Consider the following 23986-nt stretch of genomic DNA (forward strand, 5'->3'; position numbering starts at 1 on the left):
GCCTCCAGTGTAATGAACTAGGTCAAACTGTCTCCACTTACATTGACTGTAAACCCCTACTGAGAGTGGTAGACTCCAGAGCCATTAATATCACACTTGAAGGAGTAATGGCTGTTATAAAAGGGTGATTAGACCTGCGTAATTTCAAAATGAAAAACAGTCGACTGGTTAATAATGATCAAATACCTGTGTTATTTGAAGCAGCAGTGTACCATATTCCAAATGAAATACGGTCAATGGAAATACATAATAAAAGTCTCATTCTTCTTACTGTTTATATAAATAATAGTTTACATCTGAACACTCTAAAATCAATTGTGGCTGCCAACGTTACGGAAAAACGTTTTTGTTTTATTCGTTGAGTTTTTGAAACATATAATATGTGTTATATTCAGTCAATTTGCTCTACAAAAACATGCAACTTGGCCTCACTGCCACCTCACAGACCACTTCTGCTTTTTCTTGGAGGATAACAGCACAAACTGTAACACTGTGCTTCGCTGCACCAAGGGCTGGAAAACACCCACCGCCGCCAACTGCAGAAACATGCTCAATTTGGTCCAGCTGTCTCCTGGAGCACAAGCTGATGATTTTGTGTGGTGAAACTGTATTTCTGAGACGTGGTGGCATGGAGGGGGCCGTGGAGCAGGCCAGCAGGCCATATAAAGCAAAGGGCATGCCAGGCTGGATAAGGATCAGACGAGGATGAGAGAGAGGAGAGAAAGTGAGAGAGGGGCCTCTGGGTCTGTCGGCCCCCGGAGCAGGGGGCACTGGCCGGGGTGCCACATCGTTCAGACGGCCTGGTGTACACAGAGTAACCTGATCTAATGTGCAGTTTTGACACACGCAAAACATCTTTTTTCCTTTTAAGAAACACCATCCAAAAGCTACATCAAACTCAAGCCTCACCACACAGTATTTCACTCACTGAGGAGGTTTAAAACATTATCGTGCTGAGGAGTGATAAACAGCAGTGTGAAGTAACTGAATACATTTATTCAACTAACTTACAATCTGTACTTTACTTTCACATTTCCATTCTGTGCTATACTTTTACTCAACTGTAATTTAGAGGAAAATATTCAGTGACATTCACCTGATAACTACAACATCAAAGGCTTGAGATTATGAATCAAAAACATAAACCTAGAGAAGTTGATCAAAGATGTTGTATTGTCAGATATTAAATCAATGTATCTGGCATGTACCCTCTTGCAAAAAGGGTAATTGTGATATTTATATGTCATTGAGTTGTCAGAGACATTTCCCCTCTAAACTTTCCAGGTTTCTGTTTTCCTCAAGCAGAAATAATCTCATGACCACCGTGATTTTTATCGTGACCCTTTGGAGGGGGCCGACACCACTGGTTGGGAACCAATAGACCAAACTGCAAAAGTGTAAAGTTCAAGCTAGCTGACGCAGAGCCTCTGTTTGTAATGGAGATTTTTTACAGTGGGGACTGGCCATAATCAATGTACCAGAATGCTGTGTGGTTTGCTGATGCTAGTTGACAATATTTGTCAGTTAGTTGGACTTTTTTGTCCACAGGGAGAACATCTTTTTCACAGCAGTGTACATCAATGAGAGAATCGACAGTGCAGTCTACACACACCTGAACGCTACATACAAATCCTAGCAAGTCACTTTGCTCCGCATCTTGAAGTTTGTTTTTAAATGTAACATTTCTAGGTAGCCCACAGGAGGATTTTGAGTTAGCCCTGCTCTGCGGCACACATGGCAAGATGGAGAGAGTTTTTCATAAATCTCACAACTAATGTCTACAGCAGCACAAAACCTCCTGAGCGAATATGAAAGCCTGTCTACTAATTTCCTGGACTGGCAGTTTTATTAATTTTAACAGATCAATTGTTTATTAGATTGACTAATAAATAAGAAACGCAGCCCAATAATTATGCAGAAAATGAGAACGTCTTTGCAGCAACAGTTGTAGACTACACTGTTTTAAGTTTATTCATGAATTGCCTGTAGGTCAAAACAGAAATTCCTTTGTAAGTGAGGCACATTTACTTACGTTGTTTTTTCTTTTCTTTCTTTTTCTTTTTTTTTTGGAAAAAAAAATCTAAATATTTTCTTTGCTTATATCTTCATACAAATGTCTGTCTGTGCCCGCGGGAGAAAAACGGTCTGTCTGTCCGCGCGTGGAGGACACCGACACACAAACAGAATTAAAGGCGCATCAACAAACACGATACTAAGGATCCTGACTGAGCCGGATGTTACAAGACAGGTGCGAGACTCCGCTCTCCGACGCACATCTCACGTTACTGTTGTCTGCGCTGAGTGTGAGGTTGAAGAGCAACATACCGCTGATCCTCAGTCAAAGGGTAAGTCTGGCCTTAGGGAGGGAGAGAGACACGCAGAGAGAGAGAGAGAGAGTCACACACGCGCGCGCGCGCACACACACACACACACAAAGCGAGAGAGAGAGAGAGAGAGAGAGAGGCTGAAGTTAAAGGTCAGCGCCGCTGACTCCATTGAGGGAAATAAAAAGCTCAAATGTCTTGCCATTTCAGCGAAAAGGGTAAAGACGCCCGTCAGCACTCATTTAAATGTTTCAGATGATCTACTAGTGATAAGCTTATCTTGATCTTTCCGATGAGGGCCGCAAACACACACTATTTACTCGCCATCAATGAACTTGTATGTTTGCACTAGCGTACAAAGCCTACTTCTTCCATGTAAAATTGTCAGCGTTGATCCCGTCATGAAGCTGGAGCGGCAACATGGAAACTTTCATGAAGTGACTTGATTTAGATATCTGCGCCTGTATGGAGTTTTTTTTAGAAAGGAAATTTTGCAGATTTTCCTAGGAACATAAGGCCTGTTACTCGGGGTAAAATGGAAATGTCAAGATTAATATCAAAAGAAAAAATAATAAAGAAAAATTAAAAAGAAAAACAACAACGTAACAAAACATCTGTTCGACTGTTCCGCACAAATAAAAACTTCAGAGTACAACCTCCTGATTGTTTATCACTAATTGCTACACATCATGAAACTACAAAACAGAAATTACCTACACAAACTTGAGTGAGACAGTCTCCAATAACTATATGCAGGCCACAATACGTCACCGTATAAACAAATAGTCCTAATACCGCCGATCAACTCTAAATAAAGAAAATGGAAAAAATAAATAAATATATATATATACGTAGTTCGACATAATTAGCCCCTGCAGCGCTCGGCTGCAGAGAAACAGGCCTATTATCAGGACTATTGGAGCCATAGGCGAAGTTTTGATAACCTTTGACAGCTGCCGCATCTCCAAGACGCAGCGTCTTACGTGCCACTGCCAAGCCATGCATGGCTGAGTATGCACAAGCATTTAAAACCCATAACTCTGAGGTCGACAGCATGAACCACGACTGACGTATTATTATATGGGCTTACTGTACTATACTGAAAACCGAAACGTCTTCCAGATGCTGTCAAAGGTTATCCAAACTTAGTAGCTTAAAGGCCTGCAATGATGGAAACACAGGTAGCCTTGGCTTTTTGCTGCGTTCCTATAATGTTCTAAAAGGAGCACACGTGCTCACACACACACACACACACACACACACACACACACACACACACACACACACACACACACACACACACACACACACACACACACACACAGCCATACCCTTAAAATGGACAGGCTCCACACTGTCGTTCCCTGCCAGTTAATTGCTGACTGTGATCCTGCCTATGTCAGAGTGGACCGGGGGGGTCCGACCCCGGGGATGGCTGCTGCCCTGGCGGATCTTTATTTTGATTTGCTCTCTAATTGACCCAAATAAAGAGTGCTGTACCACGAACAGAGGTTTTCTCCTGGCTGCATGGCCTCGAGGGGACGGGCCTGCACGTGAATTCACTCACACACACACACACACACACACACACACACACACACACACACACACACACACACACACACACACACACACACACACACACACACGCTGACGCAGAGAGACAGTCATAGTCCTTTCCTTGGAAAACCCCATTTGCCATTGTGCTCGTCCAATCGCTGGATGCCCTCGGCTCCCTGAGCGTTTGACTTGACGTTTCACTGTACTACTGCTTCCGTCTCCCTGGCTCCCTCTCCTCCCGCTGGCACCGAGGAGATCCCCGTCCCGTCTCTGCGATGACTCCTCATCCGACCGCAGCTCAAAAGCAGCGACGCTTGAAATGACCGCTTGGACTTTCTTTTGCCGTAACGCACAATTAAGACGGGAACCGCTCGGTTTTGGCGTGTAAAAGCACCGTGAAATCGGGAAAACATGCAGGGGAAGCTGACGGAGAACCAGACTCCCACCTCATCGAGGGCGTCGTCGTTTTTTATCGAGAACCTACTGGGCAAAGGGCGGACTGGGCCGGAGCCGATGTCGAACAGCAGCCGCGGTGAAGCTGATGTGGAGACGGTGTCCACCGGCCGAGCCCTGAACGCTTATCACGCCGAGACGAGCGCTCCGACGCCCGAAGGCTCCAGCTCCACGGCTCGGTCCCCGTACAGAGACTCGCCGTTGCAGTGGTACCGCGGAGGTACTGCCTTAAACTTCAGAGCTTTGGAGACACCGCAGAGTGAGTCGAGAGCAGCTTTTACGTGTCCTGAAAAATAAATGATTGTTTGACCGAAGCGCTGAACAAGACCGTGCAGTTCATTGCAGCCTGGCTCTGTTAGCAGGGGTTTAACAGACTTATCAGATTGTTGGTTAAATCAAAATGCTATTGGCTCATATTAATATACAGATTAACTATCAAAGCCTGTAATTAACTCAATATAAGAGTCTTAACGTCAACAAAACACTGGTAATTTTGCTCAAGTCAGTTAAATGTCACAATTATATAGCTTTTATTTAAAACCAGCCATGTTTGAATCGTTATTTACGCCTTCAGATGTCCGGTTTATTTATTGGTGTAACTGTATTGTGGCTTTATTGGAAGCATATGGAGTTAATAGAGGCCGACTGAACGTCTCATGCTGCTTCTCGCTTCATTTAATAAAACCAACACAGTCGGGACGAGTCGACGGCGCAGACTGGACTGTGGCTGTTCTCTCTATTTACCCGCCGAGCTCAGCGCGCACTTGGTTTGTAATAAACCTTAACGCCCCGCAAATCTTGTGTAGTACACACACATTGCATTGACAAGAAAGGCACGTGTCAGAGTGAGTGTTTGACTGATCATCATTTGCGCAATTTATCCTCTACTGTACAAACCCAGAGGATAGTTCGTGTTCGCTTGTTATTAGATCCGAACCCTAGTCTGAAGATTACGCACATGGATTACGCACAAGAGCCCAGTATACAAGCCAGCACAGAAGCGCAGGACTGCACGCGTTTACGCATATTCCGTGACATTTGTGCCACTCTCACACACGCGCGCGCGCGCACACACACTCAGATCAAAACAAAGTGCCCCTCCCTTTGGTGTTTACAGTCGGATAGTTTGATTGTAAACTTCCAATAACATCATCCTTGTGTTCACCCGTGATGGATGCTCCTGATCGGTGTCACTGCCCGCACAGTTCTTATGTATTAACTTGTTGGATGTTATTAAGTTATAAACTGCTAAGACCAGGTTGGATTTCCTTTGGCAGACAGCTGCCTATTCAGTATACTCTTATCTGTGTCAGTCACGCCAAACACGTGGGCCATATGTTATGCAATCCATTATAAACGCCTTAACTTTGCCCATGCGCACCCCAACTTCCTAGAAATTAATCAAATTCAAAATATAGGGCTTTGAATGGCATTTAACTCCAACCTCATTTAAAAATAATATCAGATAATATCAGTTTCTTAAGGTCCGACATTTAGTTTTTTATTTCGTTATCCTGGCGGGCTGATTCCATTCATCTTGTTGAATGTCTTGAAGCATGGCGGAATACGTTTTAATCTATTTTAAGACCAACGATGTTATCAGCCAGCTGGGATTAGAATATTTTTTTTTTCTCCTTTCAGGTCCAAGAGACAACACAGGTAAAGATGAGCACTGCGGCTCCATATCGACCAGTGACAGATGCTCCCCCGCCGTGTCTGAGCCGATCACTGAGGACAGCGACGAGACGGACAGGAAAACCGCCGACAGCAACCTGACGGACGACAACGAGGACGCCCAAAACGGGTTTGACACACGATCAGAGCAAGACCCATCCTCGGACCCGAGTCCCAACCGGAAGAAGAAGACCCGGACCGTGTTCAGCCGCAGTCAGGTGTTTCAGCTGGAGTCTACCTTCGACGTGAAACGGTACCTGAGCAGCTCGGAGAGAGCGGGGCTGGCGGCGTCCCTGCACCTGACAGAGACTCAGGTCAAGATCTGGTTCCAGAATCGGAGGAATAAATGGAAGAGACAGCTGGCGGCGGACCTTGAGGCTGCGCACATCCCACACTCGAGTCAGCGAATTGTCAGGGTCCCCATTCTGTATCACGAGGGACCTGCAGCCACTGCAGCTCTGGGGTTCAACCTGGCCGGACATTCAGTTTCTTCACCCGTCGCGGGCTTCTCCAGCTCCATCAATTACCCCCTGTCCTCGTTTGCTCACTCCATGAGCATGTTAAGATCGCAGATGACCGGCTTGGTGTAAAGACTGTTGGCCACTGATGTATCAAAATGTTGGTTAATAACTATAATTCAATCTGAATCGTGCAATAACCCACAATGCCGCAGAAATCTATTGTCTGCATCCAAAGATAAAAGCCGCAGAGGCCGTGATTATAAAACACATCAATAAATCATTTTTGTAAATCTGTTCATAAGAGTCTGTGCTGCTGTCACAGAATAACAGCAGAGGCACGGCGCGGCCGAGATGTTCATGTACTGTTCTGTATGTTTCAATATACACATATTTTTGCAAACTTTTATATTTAAAGCCACAAATCTTTCAAACTTTGTCACTTTTTCACATGATAGATAAATAAAAAAAAAAATCAAGCACTAAAGTGTCTGTTTTCCTGCTGTTTATGCGCCTTTCTGTCTAACACAAGCGTGCAGGGTCCCAGAGGAGGGTGCGCAGAGACTGACGTGAATCTGTCTGTGACACAGACAGAGAACCTGTCTGTCTTCTACACCACTTGAAGAAGTCCTCCGTTAGGACTTTTTAAGCTCTTCTCCGTGGCATCCGTGCCCAAAATAAAATGATGCACGAAATATTGTAAAATGTTTTTTTCATCAAGGATTATCAACTGTTTAAAATCAGGGTGAAACACGGGACCGGAAAGTCATTTTCAATTTCAGACAAACTACCGCTTTAGTCAATTAACCAACTTTTTTTTTTTTTAAATCAAGAATAGCTGCAGTCAGTAAGCTGTGTCCATGCGCCATGATTTTGGAGGAACTAAAGAATCTATACGACAAATAAGTCAATTAAGTGAAAATGTGCTGCTCATGAATTAAAAAAAAATATCCATACTACTTTATTTCTACAAAATTTGTTGTGGGTTCGTATTTTATTGAAAAAATGTGGAGAGACAATAAAACGCAGGAGACGATAGATACGTGTTGAAGCGGCTGCAAAAGAGAAATAAATTAATACAATAAAACTACTGTGATACAATTTTAGCAAAATCACAAAGTAAGACTGAATTAAAGACGGTTTTCTTTGTACATTTCGCCGCTTCAAATGGTCATCATAATGTGTCTCTGTGGCTTACTTTATCTCTACTACAGGATATAAATACAGTTAACAACCCCATAAAAGAAACTATGCCTCTGTGAATGCAAAATTGTACATATACATGTAAAAAATAAAAAGCACCCGTGTTTGTTTGTGTGCTTCAAGACTTCTATTTCACTTAATGTTTTACTCGCAGCCATCGTGTGTCAGTAGAAAACACATTACACTAATTCTAAAAGTGTTGTTGTTGTTTTTTTTTTAAATTTGTGTGTGTGTTTTTTTTTTTTTTTAAAGGATATAACAATGACAGATACACAATGAAATGCAACTAACAATAAACGGATTTACTTTGAAGGTACAGATCAGCTGTCACACTGGCGCTACCTGGCTGGTACCGCAGACAGGGAGTGGAAGCTACACGATCACAGTCACCGTCAGCTGAGAACGGCCTCACAGCGCAAACACGGTGTGTCGTGAATTAAAAGTGAAATGAAGCTAGTCTTTCTGTTCTGGGGGGACCCCAGCAGGGTCTGGACCCCGGCTCTCTTTGCAGCAGATGTATGAGCATGAAGGGGGGAGGGGGGTGCGGGTACAACAACACTCTGCTGCCCTCCCTCTCCTCCCATCCCCTCGCTGTTATTGGACCGCACTGCACGCTTCTCTGGACCAATCAAGGACGACAACACGCGCCCCATCCGGTGTGTGCAGTAACGGAGCAGGCAGAGCCTCGGCAGCCCAGCAGTGTCTGCTCAGTGGCTGCTGCTATGGTGCGTAGAGCATCGAGACGTTAGTGGTCAGATTAAAGTCCCAGTTTAGACTTGGTTGAGTCGCGGAAGTAAACAACTCACGACTTAAGCATTGGAGAATATGAACAAAGTGGACGCACCATGTCGACCCGCCGCCTCTCTGAAATTCACTATTGACAACATCCTCAATCTCAAGACAAGCGGGAGGGACAGCTGTCACTCCGCCGGGCTGCAGGATGACTCGGCCACGGCGATGCGTAAAGAAGCTTTCCAGAGCCACCACGAGGAGCACGTAGCCCAGCAGAGGCTGGACCCGGGCAGCAGGCTTCACCAAAGTGGTAAGAGCGTTTTGTTTCTGTGGATGCTGCTGTCTGTGGAGAGCTTATGTTATGCGTTCACTATTACCATCGGTTTCATGTAAATATAGCAGCACAATTGAAACTTAACGACAACGAGCTCAACCCAGTGTCGTTTTGTCCACAGATCTGATCACAGACTGTAGCGGAGCAACGGAGTCGGTCATCATCAGCCGCGGAGACCCGAAGAAGGCGACAGAGGTGCGCTTCGAGAGCGGGGACAGCAGCTGCGACGACAGCAGCTCCACCACAACGGCCACAGACCCCCACAAAGGAGGCAGCCCCGCCAAGAAGAGCAAAATAATAACGAAAAAGAAGACGCGCACTATTTTTTCCAAGAGACAGATTTTCCAGTTGGAGTCTACCTTCGACATGAAACGCTATCTGAGCAGCGCAGAGCGCGCCTGCCTCGCCAGTTCACTTCAGCTCACGGAGACCCAGGTGAAAATATGGTTTCAGAACCGCAGGAATAAATTGAAACGGCAAATCTCGACTGAAATCGACGGACCTGTTAGTGATTTCCCCGAGACTGGAAAGCCCGTGGTGGTGGGGCAGCTCCCGGCCTTGTACAAAGAGAGCAACCTGCTGGGGAGATGCCTGCTGCCCATGCCCCTGCCCGTTGTGTACCCGGGCAGCAGCACGCCTTACCTCTGCTTCTCAAACGCCAGCAAGTACTTCAGCCTGTACGACGGGGACGTATGATGCTTTCACAAGTCCCCACGTGAAAAAAGACACTTTTTGGTGGTCTGTTGCCAAGTTTCGAGCATTTAAGGTGTAAAGACGGTGGGCCGGACCTGCGGCCTTACTGTTCTACACGTACAACAACAGAGGAGTAGTTACATATCACATAAAAAAAAAAAAAAAAAAGCTTAATCGGTATTATTTATTTTTCAGTCAAAGCTGGGTTTTGTAGGCCTGACACTAAACCTGCTAGATTTACACGTTGTCGCTTTTTATTAGGGAATAGCAGACTGAGCTAATGATAGCCTGGGGGAGGCCTAAACAGTGTTTATGACATTATTACATTTATTATTATTATTATTATTATTATTATTATTATTATTATTATTATTATTATCATCAACAACAACAGCAGCATTTCCAGCAGCTTAAGCCACCAAAGAAATTACTATAGCCTAGCTATCTGCATGCATTTCCTGTATCAAAATGAATTTTGAATTACTGAAATTATCTATGTATTTAAATGAATGTAATTAACATTTTATTATTTGGTTTCACGCATGTCTTTTTTTTCTGAGTATCCTACTATTCTTACTTTACTTCACCTTTGCCAATAGGCTCATTACACTATTTACTGAAACTGTAATTAAAACATCTTCATTCAAGAAATATTTTTACAGAACTGATTCAGTATTTTCAATTTTTTTCTGTTTCCGAAAGTGCTATAGTTACACAAAATTACATCTAATGAAGGAACAATGTGTGTTCTGTTTATTTGTTAAACCACTTGTTTTTCTTGTACCATTAGAACTTCAGCATTAAGTCCAACAGAATTGTTATAGGTCAAGAATATGAGGACGTGCTGATTGAACACATTGAACAGTTAACATAAAATTGTAAAATCTTAAATCGAAGCAGAAACGTATACATTTGGTGTCAGTAAAGGCCCCTTAATGTATAATGATGCAATGCTTCCTAATCCAATAGGCCCAACTTGCTTGAAAGCATACACTTCAAACTGGGAGCAAGGCAGTTTGTATAAATTGCATAAAACATACATCAATTCTGCATCACTGAGTAAAACTATTAGTAAAAGCGTTATATTAAAAGTATAAGGCACAACATATAAAGTGTAATAATGTCAACAAGTCTGACAAAAGAAATTACAAGAAGGTGGACGTCAATATCAAAACTCAAATATGTATCCGCAACTGGTCATAACAGATCATTTGGGTTATAAACTATACACTTTTGTAAACTAGATTGGCAATATGTTATGAAATTAATTCTGTTCCTCCATGAGAAACAATATTTTTTTGGGGAACAATACTTATAACCATGCAGAAACATGAAGTTAGTATCATGGGTATTTTTCACTTAAGAAGTGGCGAACAGACAGGTGGTAAGACTCTGTGTTTCTGTGTTAAAGCCTCTAGATATACACAGCATATTCCTATGAAAACATTGTGAGCTATATGGGACTAATTTCGTCCCACATTCAGTGACTTGAACATTTTTGATAAATAATGATCAGTGCAGGAAGTGGTGAATAGATGCAGACAGGAGGTGAGTTTCTCTGTGTGTGAGACGGCGTCTAGTTCCTCAAGCTCTCTTCCTGAACGGAGGCCACTCTGCTGTCATACCACAGCCACAGACCAATATACCGGCAGCCTCAGCATAAATTTAAGTGTACACAGCGGTAAGCTGTGCTCTCACTCTTGTGAAGCCAAGCCAAGGCCTAATCCTTATGGACTAGCTTCAAGTCAGACGTATTGCTAAAGATTTGGGGTTGCACTTTCACCTAAGAGTGAATTAATTTACCACACTAATCCCTAAAAAGAAACATAGTTCATGTGCTTTGTGGATTTCCCGTTTCCCCTGATAAATCATCATTCATTGTCATATCATCTGCTTTGTGCAATGTGTAACTTTATAATGTAGTAACGAAGAACAGACTGGGGAAAAAAGGAGGAAAAGTCCGTAACCAGCAGTGACAGCTGGAAGTAACTGCTCCTTTCAATTGTAATAATACTGAAAGTCAAGGAAAGAAATGTATAAATCAATGAACATCAGGTTCAAAATCTTAATACATTTCTGTTGGTGATATAGCCTTTATATTCAGGAAGTCAAGTAAGCATTAATGTATACTAGTAGGCAACTTGATATGATTTATTGTGATTTTTGCTGATCTTTGTAAAAGAAAACATTGTTTAAAAAAATACTCAGTTGTTAAAACACAATGCTCTACACCAGCTACTTTTGGCATTTGTTTTGTCTATTTAACTGAACCCTTACAGTTTTTTTCCCTTAAGGAGACTCATAATTGTAGTCATTAAAATATAAAATGATTGTGGTGGTTGTAAAAGCCTCACAGTTCAAAGTTGTGATGTTTGGAACCTCATGACTTCCTGAAGACCAAACATAATTTGATAATTTTTTGATCCCTGCAGGCAATCTTTTTTCTCCTCACCCTCCTTGTGCTACAAACTTTAATATCCTTGACTTGGATGACAGGATTTGTTAGCCAACACAACTGAACTGTATTTAACTTGAGGTTTCAATCAAAATCTGATCTATCCCGTTGATCTCATCTGTGATACACAACACTAACACTCCACATTTGCATGAATGTAGCACTAAGACTTGCTGAATAGAAAAGTAAAACCTGAACAACATACGTACACATCGCTGACGTAAAGAGGTTTTCCATCAAAAACTAGATCATTATTTGGTCATTATTGATCCACTCCATCAAATAATAAAGAAATCTCTGAGGCATTTGCATGCATCATGTGTGTAATTCAGAGACACTGACTGTGTGTCTGTGTGTCTGTCTACTCACTGAAGACGAGATGCCTGGTGTGTCCAGCAGGCTGTCTCGTGTTTCAGAACAGCTAGAGAGACTCCCTTGCTCAGTACCCACAATCCCTGGCGGCTACCCGCTTAGACATGATGGCAGACAAGATGTGAGGTGTGGCCAAATGGTATCTCTGTACATTTTTCTTGTAACTAATGGAGACATAGATTGAAGATTATTAAAGGCACTCAGGCTGGATCTCTGGACTGCAGAGAATGAGGTAGAACTCTTCAGAATACAAAGTTTAAAGTATTATTATGAATGGCCTTACTGAGGACACAATGCACCAATTTCTCCTCAACGCTTGTTATAAGACGTGCTAATTGTTTCTACCACGGTGCTCTTTTCATGTTGTCACTCCATCCTCCTCTCCCATTCTTACTGTGCTTGCCTCCCGCCTCTCGCCTTGTCATAGCTCATCACAGTAGTCTGTGCACTGAAGCCCCACTGTGCGATTATGACTGAATGAGAAGGAGTGAGTGTGTAACAAAGAGACGGGGAGGGGGGGGGCGAGGCTGAGCCAGTTGATGAGTGTGTGTTTGTGTTGGAAAATCTACGATCACGTTTGTATTCCTCTATGGGTCTGCGCCTCTCTATAGACAGGGTCTGGCTGGTCAGGAGCAAGGAAGTCCTGTTCCTGTTGGCTGGACAGCATCTCAGAGTGGCTGCGTGTGTGTGTGTGTGTGTGTGCACTACGTCTGTGTTAAACTCTCTGGCAGCTCCTTTCTGCATGACTAGGTGGGGGCCCCTCTCTCTGCTCACTTGTCACTTCAACCTCTGATGACCTCCCCCAGTCATCTGACAAAGGTCATCGCCCAAGACGATGGGAGAGACTGTCCCTGAACATGTGTCTACGACATGAAAGCACATAAAGAACTGCCATCAAAAGATTTCTCTTGGAGGATTTTATAAAGATACTTAGCCTTCACTGGGTATATTTGTCTGTATGATGAAAAAACATTATCAATTTCATGAGGAATGATTCATAACAACTACAGCTCTCAGTGCAAAAACGCCTTAACAATGTCGGTCATTCTGATAAAAGAAGCTTACAATTGTGTAAGCATTTGCGAGTGTGTGCTCCAGTAACAGCCGTGTCCCAAGGATTCCCTAGGGGTGTCCCAATGCACAGAGGGGCAACCCGAGACCAAAACTACATGACACAGCACATTGTAAAGCAAACAACAAGGCTATTAGTTAGAGAGGGAAACCTAAGCCAGGAGGTCTGTGTATGTGTCACACTTAAAGAGTGTTTGATGGCCTATTGATCTGCTAATTTAGTCAACCCCCCTTCTCCATGATGCAAATTGCTGGAGGAAATTGATAGAGGGGGATGAAATCAGATAATAGCAAGTGATACAGACACAGCTGTAAGAGGTGAGTGCAGAGATGAGTAGATGAGACCATATTGGACATCAGCCAAAAATTAATTGCAATATAAGTGAGAGGGTAAAAATAAATGATAAAAAAAACACTAATGAATTTATAGATTTAGACCATGCAATATGAACAGGACTCAAGTCTGTGTGTGATTGTGCAGCGATTCTTACTTCATGTATTGACTATTTATAATTTATTTAGTAGTCATTTTCCATCTTAAAAGTGAAGAGGACATTAATGTTACAAATGTAATGGCAATTCATCCAACAGGGTCAGACATTTTTTGTTGTAACGTTTTTAAGACTTTTCCCGCCACACCGCAAACGTTTTTATCCCTTCCTTTAATGATCCCTTCCACAGATGCACTGTAGCCCGAAAACTGTCTGGCCATTACCCAAGGAAGCTGTATGGGTGAGCACAAATGTCCAATTCCATTGGCCCACACATTAAACTACCTTCACCATGTCAGCTCCCTTGAGTCAGATTACAGAATTCAGAGCGAGAAAATGGCCATGTTGATGATGTTAATCAGAGAGAGGCCTGTATTCTATTCTGCTTGCATGTATGTTGCTTTTCCATCTTATGTTGATATTGCAGATATGTTCAAATACATGTAGTATTGATGTCAACAACAAAACAGGCATCATTACAGATGAGTCCTCCTCCTCATGCACGCTCTACCCAGGCACCATCTCTTGCCTTAACCAAAAGTATTTCCTGTAGGTGAGAACACGACTAACATGGCCTGCTGTGCGCTGCATGTGTGTAAAGGCAATTCCAGATAATGTCAGTTATCAGTTAATGAGTTCATTTGCGGGAACTGCTTAGGATTCATCATCTGGAAACTATGAATGTCTGTTTTATAGTTGATTAGTCAGGCATTTATAGCCTACAAAAGTTGATTGTTGATTTTCTGGCCTCGGTTCGACAATAAAGTTGTAAAGTTACTGTTTATTTAAATTGATGTACAACCAGTATAATACAACCAACAAAACAAAGAACCCAGTTGCATCAAATCTTTGCAGAATGATATAAATTATATATCTTTTCTTTCTCCCACACACACACACACACACACACACACACACACACACACACACACACACACACACACACCATGTATCAATTAAAGAACATCGTCTCTAACGCTCTCCCTCACGTCCTGTCCCCTCAGACACCCTTGTCAGGATAATGTGCCATTAATCTACCACTGAAAACACATTATTGGCCAATCAATAGGTGAGATGGAGGGATAAAGGAAGAGGAAAGAGGAGAAGGAAGGAATGAGGAGAACGACAGGAGGCAGGGGAGGGTTGCTCTAAGTCTGGGGGGAGGCATTTGAGCGAGGGAAAGGGGGGTCAACACTTATCCATAACACCAGAGAACGAGCTCCACTATTTGCAGACATGGAATACTCAATGTGGTTTCATACTGACAGTCAATACAGGTCCATTAACAGATACAGTTGTTAGAGTGTCTTAACTTTTTTCTACCCCCAACCCCTCCAGCTTCCTTTAAACCAGCTCCAGCTTTCTCTGTCCAAAACAAACCTGCATAATTTACATTACATACATACATAATTTGTCTTACATGTCAAATGCTTCAATTCTAAATCTTGCTTAAGTTGACAAAAAACTATATTGGATTAGAATTGCTGATTCTTTTCTGTTTCCGCTCCTTTAAACATGTGCAGACACTACTGGACAGATTGTTTCTGTGACACTGAACACACTTAGGTGCACACACATAGACATACATACAGCTTCAACTACAAAGGCTCACCCAACCTTCCCACGTACACCATGATGGCGTTGTACCACAGGATGCGGTCATCCAGATCTAAGCAGAGCAGAACATGTACTGTTCGTGTAGCGAAGCTGACCTGCATGCCTCTATAGTGACATGACACACAGTAACACCCAGGAGACCCAACAGACACTGGCCTACTGCCATGTACAGCATCACTGGATGCTGCTGAATAAATGGCTGCAGTGAAACCTGGTCCCCAAACACCGTGCCTGGCAAGTTTTTGTTCCAGTGATGTTGCACTTATTCCAGTTACGGTCTGCACAATGAAATTTGGTTTAAATAGTCCTGTCTAATAGGACGATGTCTATTGGTAAGAGCTTGAACAAAAAACAAAAGTGAAGGACACAAGCACAGGAGCTCTGGATATTACAACCCAAGTCCCAAACTGGATCCCTTTTAAATCCAGAGGAAAAAAACACTCTGTTCTTGTCGTGAAATTTATGCCTGGGGTCTCGCTGAAATGACTCAAGTTAAAACAGTGCTACTGTTATTGAAGGGAATTTCCCGTAATGTCATCAAATCTAAAACAACACAAGGGAGGCTCAACCACTAGTGCTGCTTTCTTCATAAAAGAAAGTGTTTGCCAAACTATTCCTAAACTGACAGACTGCCTGTACTAATCATAGATGTATAGTGTTTATACTGCACTAGTAAGAGCGTAAGCATTGCAACCATAACTGTACTGAATAAAAATTGAGTGATTAAGCAAGGCACAAGCTTTTCTATTCAAAACTTGTCAACACCTTGGACGTTCCTATAATATATCCAGAACTCTTTAGGACAGGTTGACACTAAAAGGCTTATGGCAAACCAGCCCTGAGTTGGTGCAAGTTGTAGAGCCTTAACAACATATCATTAGGCCAATAATATCTGCGAACATCATACAACCGCAGACATATCATTTTTGATGTGAAAGTTGTCCAATATGCATCAGTGTAAAAACCTTTTCTACAGAACTTTCAAAAAATGATGCTCAAGATAATTTCTAATTATCAAATTCCCAGTAAGGTTTATTTCTTTTACTGCACTGATGGTAATAAAGTCTCTTATGTCTGTGTTCATGTCCATGTTTCATAACCACATTTGAAGGGTCACTGCAAAAAAAATGTGTGCTTATCTATATTAGTGCGTGTGCATATACAAATATTGGCCAATATATTGATATCTCACTCCCTGATGTCACTTTCGGCCCCAAAAGTCCAGTAACGGTCGGGCTGTACAGTACAAACGAGCACTCACGCTGACCAACCAAGACTGCACATGACAACAACATGGATGTGGTGTTTTTCTAGAAACAAATACATTTTGTCATAAAAGGTTTATGAACATTTAGATAAAGGATGACAAAAAAGGCTAAAATGGGATTCATGACATGTTATACTGAGGCAAGACAGCATGTGACAAGGTGAAAAAGAGGGTTCCTAACTTTGACTATATAAAGAAACTTAACCATCACTAGGGACATCTTAAGCTCACACAGCTACATAAGAGGAGCAGGGGGAATATATGTGCAAGCAGAGCGAGTGTAAATTTAATGTGCATTAAAAATAATTTATTGAACATGACAGAAATAGCCTTGTGCTGAGAAGACTTAGAATCAAGTGACAAACTATCACACAACTCACGTTTCTTCTTTACATGAGTTTTTTTGTTTTTCATTCCAGATATTTAAAGTTTGCGATCACTCTAGTGATAACTCTCTGTTACTTCTCCAGAAAAACACACACAACAAACACACCTCTTAGCCCTGAAGCATGCCAATCTCTCGAGGATTGTGCTCCCCTCTGGCCAGTTCAGGAGAAGCTCTAAGTGCTCTGTAATAGCCAGCAATCAGCAAAGATGGATAGAAACCAACGTCTCGCCCTCAGGAAAGAAATATAAATAAATAAGATGAATAAATAAAAGCCCTGTGTCCTCACAACCACATACTGCATTGGGCATGTGTTTTATAATGAATATAGATTGAGAGGTTGAAATATTTATGGTCCAAGGGTGGTGTGAGGAGGAGGGGAGGCTAATGGTGTGAAATCGCATCCCGAGTGGACGGAAATGAAAAGGGAAAATTCCTCTTGGTCCGGAAGTTTCCAAGCAAGCTTTTGTGACCCCTCAACTGGGATTCTGTAAAGATGCTTGGAGGAGAAAATCTTTTGCTCTATTTTGATTGTATGATCTGGAGTCACAAAGAAAACCCTAGCTAAAGTAGCATTATAGAGCCATAACCTAAACAAAAACATCTGCATTTATAATGACTTTTCATAATTCCTGTGTGATGTCACAAAGAGCCAAGCGCCGATCAGTCTTTACAAAATGTCTTATCACTTGGTTTCCACTGATGTGCCCAATACACCCCCATTACCTGGGTTGCTCGTATGAAGCCAGCACCTAACAGCCATAAATAGTTAAAGCCCTCCATTGGTCAGTGGAGAGGTGTCTTGGGACACGGGCCGACTAAGAACAGCCCAGGGGCCAGATGAAGAATAACTGAGTAGACTGCTGCAGAGAGAGAACATATTGTCCCTGACAAGAACAAACATTAGACTGATAAACAAGTGGCTCGGGGTGAGCAAGCGTTTTAGGGAAGCATGAGAGACAGAGCAAACTGTCAGCGGTAAGAGAGAGTCAGAGGAGATGAGCCGAGATGAGCACCGACTCCAAAAATAGTCACACGAGGCCTCGGGAGAGCTCTGAGATTTACCATTTGTCTCTTACATTGTTACCTGGGATCAGCCTCAAGATGTTTTGTGTCGGTGTGTTTGTATACAGACTGAGGTGTGTGTGTGTGTGTGTGTGTGTGTGTGTGTGTGTGTGTGTGTTGTCTGTCTGAAAGGGTATTTGTAATGTAATGTATATGTGTAGACACGATTAAATGGGACAAGTAACCAGAGGAATGACAACACTTGCAGCTTTAATTCAGCCTTGATTGAAATGTGAGACACTAGAAAGCATTGAAGTAACCCTGCTTAACCCCTGGCTCACTAAGGCAACTGAAATGCAATGTTCATCACTATGTTGCACACCAATTAGAATAGACATGAACATGAGACCTAAGACAGCATTAACTACTTTTGCCCTGCAGCACAGAGATTGTCTATCAATAATAATGTGCGTGCCTCATAAAAGCGTCTCCCGGCTCTTCTGGCGATGATAAAGGAACACGTCATCTGAGATCTTTCTTTTCAGAGCGGCACTACTCCCGGCACTTTCACTACTTAAGAGGCATAAAGCCTGCTTGTTGTCAGACGGAAAAATATTGTCTTGAAGTAAATATTTTGTCCTGCATTTGAGGGGTGGTTTCCAACTTAACGGTTTTAAAGTGTTGTTTGGGGTTAGAGGCTTTGATGAATGCTGGAGAATTTTTGAAAGAGGCAACTTCTGGCGGCAGGCGGAATAAAAAAGTTGATAGTCTGTTGGGAGGGTTTAATAATGGAACAAGAACATGTGGACTTGCCAGAGTTAAGTACACTTAGGAGTGCACTCTGAAGTGTTGTGGAAGAGATACCCGATGACAAGTTAGGACGGAGAGGTGCCATGAAGATGGTTAACAAACCGCAGCTGTGAATCTGGGTCAATTCTCTGCCGGTATTTCCCTTTATGGTAATTTAAATCATTAAATGATAAAATACAGGCAGAGCTGCAATATTTTTTGCATTCAAACCTCTTCAAAAGAGGCAGTTAATATGAATGTATTCCATTCATAAACAAGAATTACTAAGTGCTGGTGTCTGGATACTGTGATGCTGCCAATTGAACAATAAGTGTAAGTGCATTCCACTCATGTGTGTATAAACAAAAGAACACACATGCATATGCATGTGCATGTGCATGCGTTTGTGTGTGTATGTGTAGTCACTCTCTGCCATCAGGAGGTTTTAATAGAGTAGTATATTCCTTTGCATTTTACATGACTCTAGGGCACGCTGCTCTCGCCTGTCTGCTCTGCTCAGATCAGATGCTCAAACTGGAGCACAGAATGGACTGCAGGTTTTCATACTATCTCGCTCTCTAATCTGTGTGTGCCTTTATATGTGTTTACAGGCATGTGCATCTTTGCATACTTACATATAAATATAGCCCCAATATGAATCCAGACTATTCTTCAATATTTTTAGGGATCATACTGTATATCCAACACTCAAAGTCTGTATTAATAGTCATTGTGCTGCAGCACTGTATATATACTGACCTGGATTGTGTTGAGTTAAGCTACAACTCAAATAAACAAACTGAATATCAACTAGTTTCTTTTAGCTATGCAACATGCCATGGATTGCCATGACATTCATGTTTCCCAGAGGATCAATCCTATTGACTTTGGTGATCACTTAGCTTTTCCTCCAGCACTGCCATGACGTTCAGAATTGTGGTTTCAAGTGAAAAATCTGAAAAAGTGTTGAATAGGTTTCCATAAAATTTGTCAGATGATGGGTGTAAAAACTCAATTTGCCATGTGTAATTCACAAATGTTAGCATGCTAGCACACAAAACTGAGATGGTATACATTGTAGACATACTTTCTAACCATCAAAATGTTGACATTATTGTCATCAGATAAACAACTACCTAGGTCAAAAATGAAAATGAGTTATTATGACCTAATCTAATGTTTCTAGTTAGGTGGTTAGTTGTAGCAATTATTACAGCTAGAAAAAAAAGGAAGTGAGAGAAGTAGTAAAAATAGAAAGCCTGTATAGGGAGGAGGTCGGGATGGACGGTAGAGTTATATGAGCAGGACTCTCATTCAGGAGATGGCTGTTCGTGTTCAGTGTAAAACCAGATGTGCATTTTTTCAACTTTCTAATGCAGTTAAGGAAGATGATAGAATATGTTACTTAGTAGGAACATTTGTAACGTAAGTTAGAAAAGTAACAGAGGGATCTGAACCCAAACCACAATGTTTTCCTAAACCTACCCAAATCATTTTAGTGACTAAACCTAACCAAGTAGTTATCTTGCCTAAATCTAACCAAACTGCGGCTGTATGGTGCAGGTCCTGTCGCTGTTGGCGCTGCAATGGCCATGATGTTTTTGGAATGGTGATATATGTTGTTTTGGAGCTGCTGGGAGTCAGCTTAGTCATGGAGGATCTGTTGCTTCCATCCCTTAATGAACATGCAGACATGAATCTATTGTGGAATTCAACTGTACATTTTCTCAGACTGCTACAATGTTACCACCACTTCAATCTATTGGGCCACATTTAATTTATGCTGCTCTTTGATATTTGGGACTTAGCTGTAAATAAATCCTAAAAAACAGGACCAACTGCATGTCCTTTAAAGAAAAGCTGCACTGATTATAGAATGCTGCAACCAAATTTTGGCATCAGATGAAATAATGCTACGCAAGCCTTGGTCTCTGTTTCCTTCATTCTTTCTCTGTGACATATCTAACCATCCAGTGTGATGTGTGTTTTTGTTTTCACAACACAGGAACAGGTCTCTGAGGACCTTTCTCACACTTCCATTCTCCCACAACCCTGTCAACTTGAGTATTATATACAGCCTTAGGTCTCTGAACTATTCATAATGTTTCCTTTAGAAAAAAATGGCTTAATCACTTCGCACTCCATATTTAAACAAAGAATACAAATCTATTTTCAGTCCAGGCTCTCACCTCCAGGTTGTTATATTCAAATCTTTGCACAGACAAAAACACAGCTTGACAAAAAAATCCATAACAAACATAAAGCTGTGCTGCAAGTCAATATGACAAAACCATAAATTAACTTGCTTAGTAATAACTGCCCTCAGAGTATTAATCTTCATTAAACAAGGGCAAATATATTGTCATACCTATCATGAATATTGTACTGAACACTGTTAACACAGAAATTGGCCTTAACTACTGTAGCATTCAGAATCACTGAAGAGTGTCTGACTCTCACATTTCCACACGAGAGAGCAGAGAACTGGACTGTATGACCAGAGAGAGTGGGGGAGAGAGCGAGAGAGCGAGAGAGAGAAGAAAGAGTGAGAGAGGTTGGCAGTGGATGTAAAGGAGAGCAGATGGAGAAAGACCAAGAGACACTGTGTTATAAGATAAGACAATAAAGTTCAATACACTCATCAGTCTCTAATTGGGAAATAGTCTTTAGTCTCACGAGATACATTATTGTGAGCTTACTTCTTGGGATTATAGATGTTGCATTGTGTTTGCGTGAATATTTTTAATGTATATGCCAACACTGCTATGCGTTTCTGTGTGTCAGAGCATTAACATGTGCAAGTCTTTAACTTGCAAATTTAATGAGACCTCCCTGCTTAGAGAAAAAATACAGCCAAATCCTCTCATCCCGCTGACAGGTTGGGGAGTGACAGAGGCACTATTAAATAGAGTAATAGTCAGACAGGATAGACAAAAGTGCAGTTTAGACTGAGGAAATAAAACCAGAAGAAAGAAAGAGATAAATATAGGAGGTGGAGGTGGAGAGGAAGATAAGATGCTTGTCAAATCATAATTAAGTGCGTTCATTATTTTAGACCATGTATTATTGATGTGGGCTGGCAAAAGGATGAAAGCTCGGACATACTTTCTGTGTCCGCAGACAGCAGCAGACTCGTACCTCTGGCTCAGACACACATGTGGCTTCATTCATGTTATAACTGAGGGTCCGTTTCGGTCTGGCTTTCCAAGCACGCACATTTCCCAATCCAGGTCCAAGAAGAAGAAATGTGCGCATTAGGAAAGAAAAGAGCAACCGCGCGGCAGATGGAAAGACCTCCTGATTTTTTTTGTTTTTCGGCCGAACAAGAAAAAGAATACAAAATATGTGCGACAGCTTAAAGAAAAATATTACCAGGGAAGCTAAATACAGCAGAGAGGCGCAAAACGTAAGAAGATGATTAGAAGCATTACCCTCATCTGCAGCATGTGCAATGCCTGCTATGCATACAGCCCACACAATCAAGAATAATGCTTTTTTTAAATATCAAAATCAATATTTGGAATGGTACATTTCACAATTTTATTCATAATGTATATAACTAACATTGTCTCACTAAATTAGTGGTTGTTGATTTAACTGAACATCAACAATCAGCCTCTAATGGCTGCTCCCTGATCAGTATGGTTTGTACACGTTAGTGTTAGTGAAAGACGAAACATCACTCTGTATGTTAAAAAAAGGAGTCTGCTTTATTTTTCCTCATCATGAAATGACAACAGAGTGACGGACCAACTTTGTGAATGTCAGTTTCAAACAGATAGCTGGCAAACAGATTTGCCAACTACCATTAAGCAACACATTTGAATACCATGAATGTATCTGACACTGTCAAGTCAAGTACATCACCAATATAATATCTTAATTAATGGGGGCTAAACTCAACAACAAGCTGCACTAGTATGAATGTTTTCAACAAAATGATGTGTCGATAATGCTCTGTACAATCTTGTTGAATATATGTAGTAATGTAGACCACAGAAGTGTAGTTGAATTAGTAGCAAATAATCAGAAATTAAACCAGACTCTCCATATTGGTCGACAGAACTACAAAAACTACCAAAAATGCAAACAAGCCACATCCTTGCACAGGGTGACAGATTCCTCCATTATATCATATATAGGCACACAAGTTTACTTCATATCAATCTGACGTACAGTACCAAATCTGTATTACTCCAGATCTAAAAACGGGGCTCAATAGGCACAAAATTGGGGTTCAACAACTGCATTACTTCCCTATGTTTGATTAATGACCCCTAGCTGGTAAAGGAAGAAAGAAAATACATATATGTTCTAAAGATTTACAGCTTCAGTTGGATCAAAAAGGGCTTTGAAATAAATGTTACAAAGTATTGGTGGAAATATAAGTAATGAAAGTATACCCTTTTTTTTTAGTTGACAATAACTAATGATATATAAATAAGCTATATCCTCCCAATTTGGTTTGTAAAAAATAACTTTTCCTTCAAACTCTAATACTAAACACAGAAAGCAAAGTCTTTGGTTGCATTTCTGTTTTGCAGTGAGCACACTGAACAAGTTTTACCACCTAAAAATATCAGCAGCATTCAGCACTCTCCCCTCTCTCTCCAACTTCACACTAAATTGAGTGGCTGAACACAACTCAATTCACAACGTCTAGGTAGAGTTCTATTGATAAATATTAGATGGGATACTTTTATTGCATGGAGCATGTCGTGTTTGTTGTTTCAGAAGTGTGCTCCCTGTACTTACACAGCAAACCAGAGGGAAAAAGAAACCTTCATGCTAAGTAAACCAACAGAGACAGTAGACACACCACGAGTAGAAAAAAAAAAGAGGACAAGAAACATGAATGCCGCTCCGTCTTAAATACTGCGTGGATTGCACCTGAAGCGATCAAAGAGGTGTTTCCTCCTCTTTGGATCTCTAAAAAGCTTTTGAACGTGCTGCGGCATCTTCTTGATTCAATCAATATTTCAGCGGTGTTGTGGGGATAAATAAATAAGTGAATAAAATACATTTCAAGTCTGAAATGCTCTTATTGATGCAGGGTTTCCATGTATGCCCTCTGGCCAAGCAGCAGAGGAACATGTGTTCCAT

General features: G+C 41.6%; 2 protein-coding genes and 1 long non-coding RNA gene across 3 annotated transcripts in view; 2 read left to right on the forward strand and 1 right to left on the reverse strand.

Moving 5' to 3' along the window:
• The window catches only part of LOC119028758, a 59996-nt gene that overhangs the window by 20220 nt on the left and 15790 nt on the right, over positions 1-23986 (reverse strand). The window lies entirely within an intron of this gene.
• Positions 4042-6948, forward strand: hmx1 (H6 family homeobox 1). Its single transcript, XM_037115004.1, has 2 exons — positions 4042-4596; positions 5979-6948. The coding sequence occupies exons 1-2, from the start codon at positions 4296-4298 to the stop codon at positions 6599-6601; spliced, it is 924 nt and encodes a 307-aa protein (XP_036970899.1). The 5' UTR covers positions 4042-4295; the 3' UTR covers positions 6602-6948.
• Positions 7897-10031, forward strand: hmx4 (H6 family homeobox 4). The gene is made up of 2 exons (XM_037115011.1): positions 7897-8714; positions 8860-10031. Exons 1-2 carry the CDS (start codon positions 8498-8500, stop codon positions 9432-9434), a joined length of 792 nt encoding a protein of 263 aa, XP_036970906.1. The 5' UTR covers positions 7897-8497; the 3' UTR covers positions 9435-10031.

Source organism: Acanthopagrus latus, chromosome 1, assembly GCF_904848185.1.
Source record: "Acanthopagrus latus isolate v.2019 chromosome 1, fAcaLat1.1, whole genome shotgun sequence".
NCBI classification, from domain to species: domain Eukaryota; kingdom Metazoa; phylum Chordata; class Actinopteri; order Spariformes; family Sparidae; genus Acanthopagrus; species Acanthopagrus latus.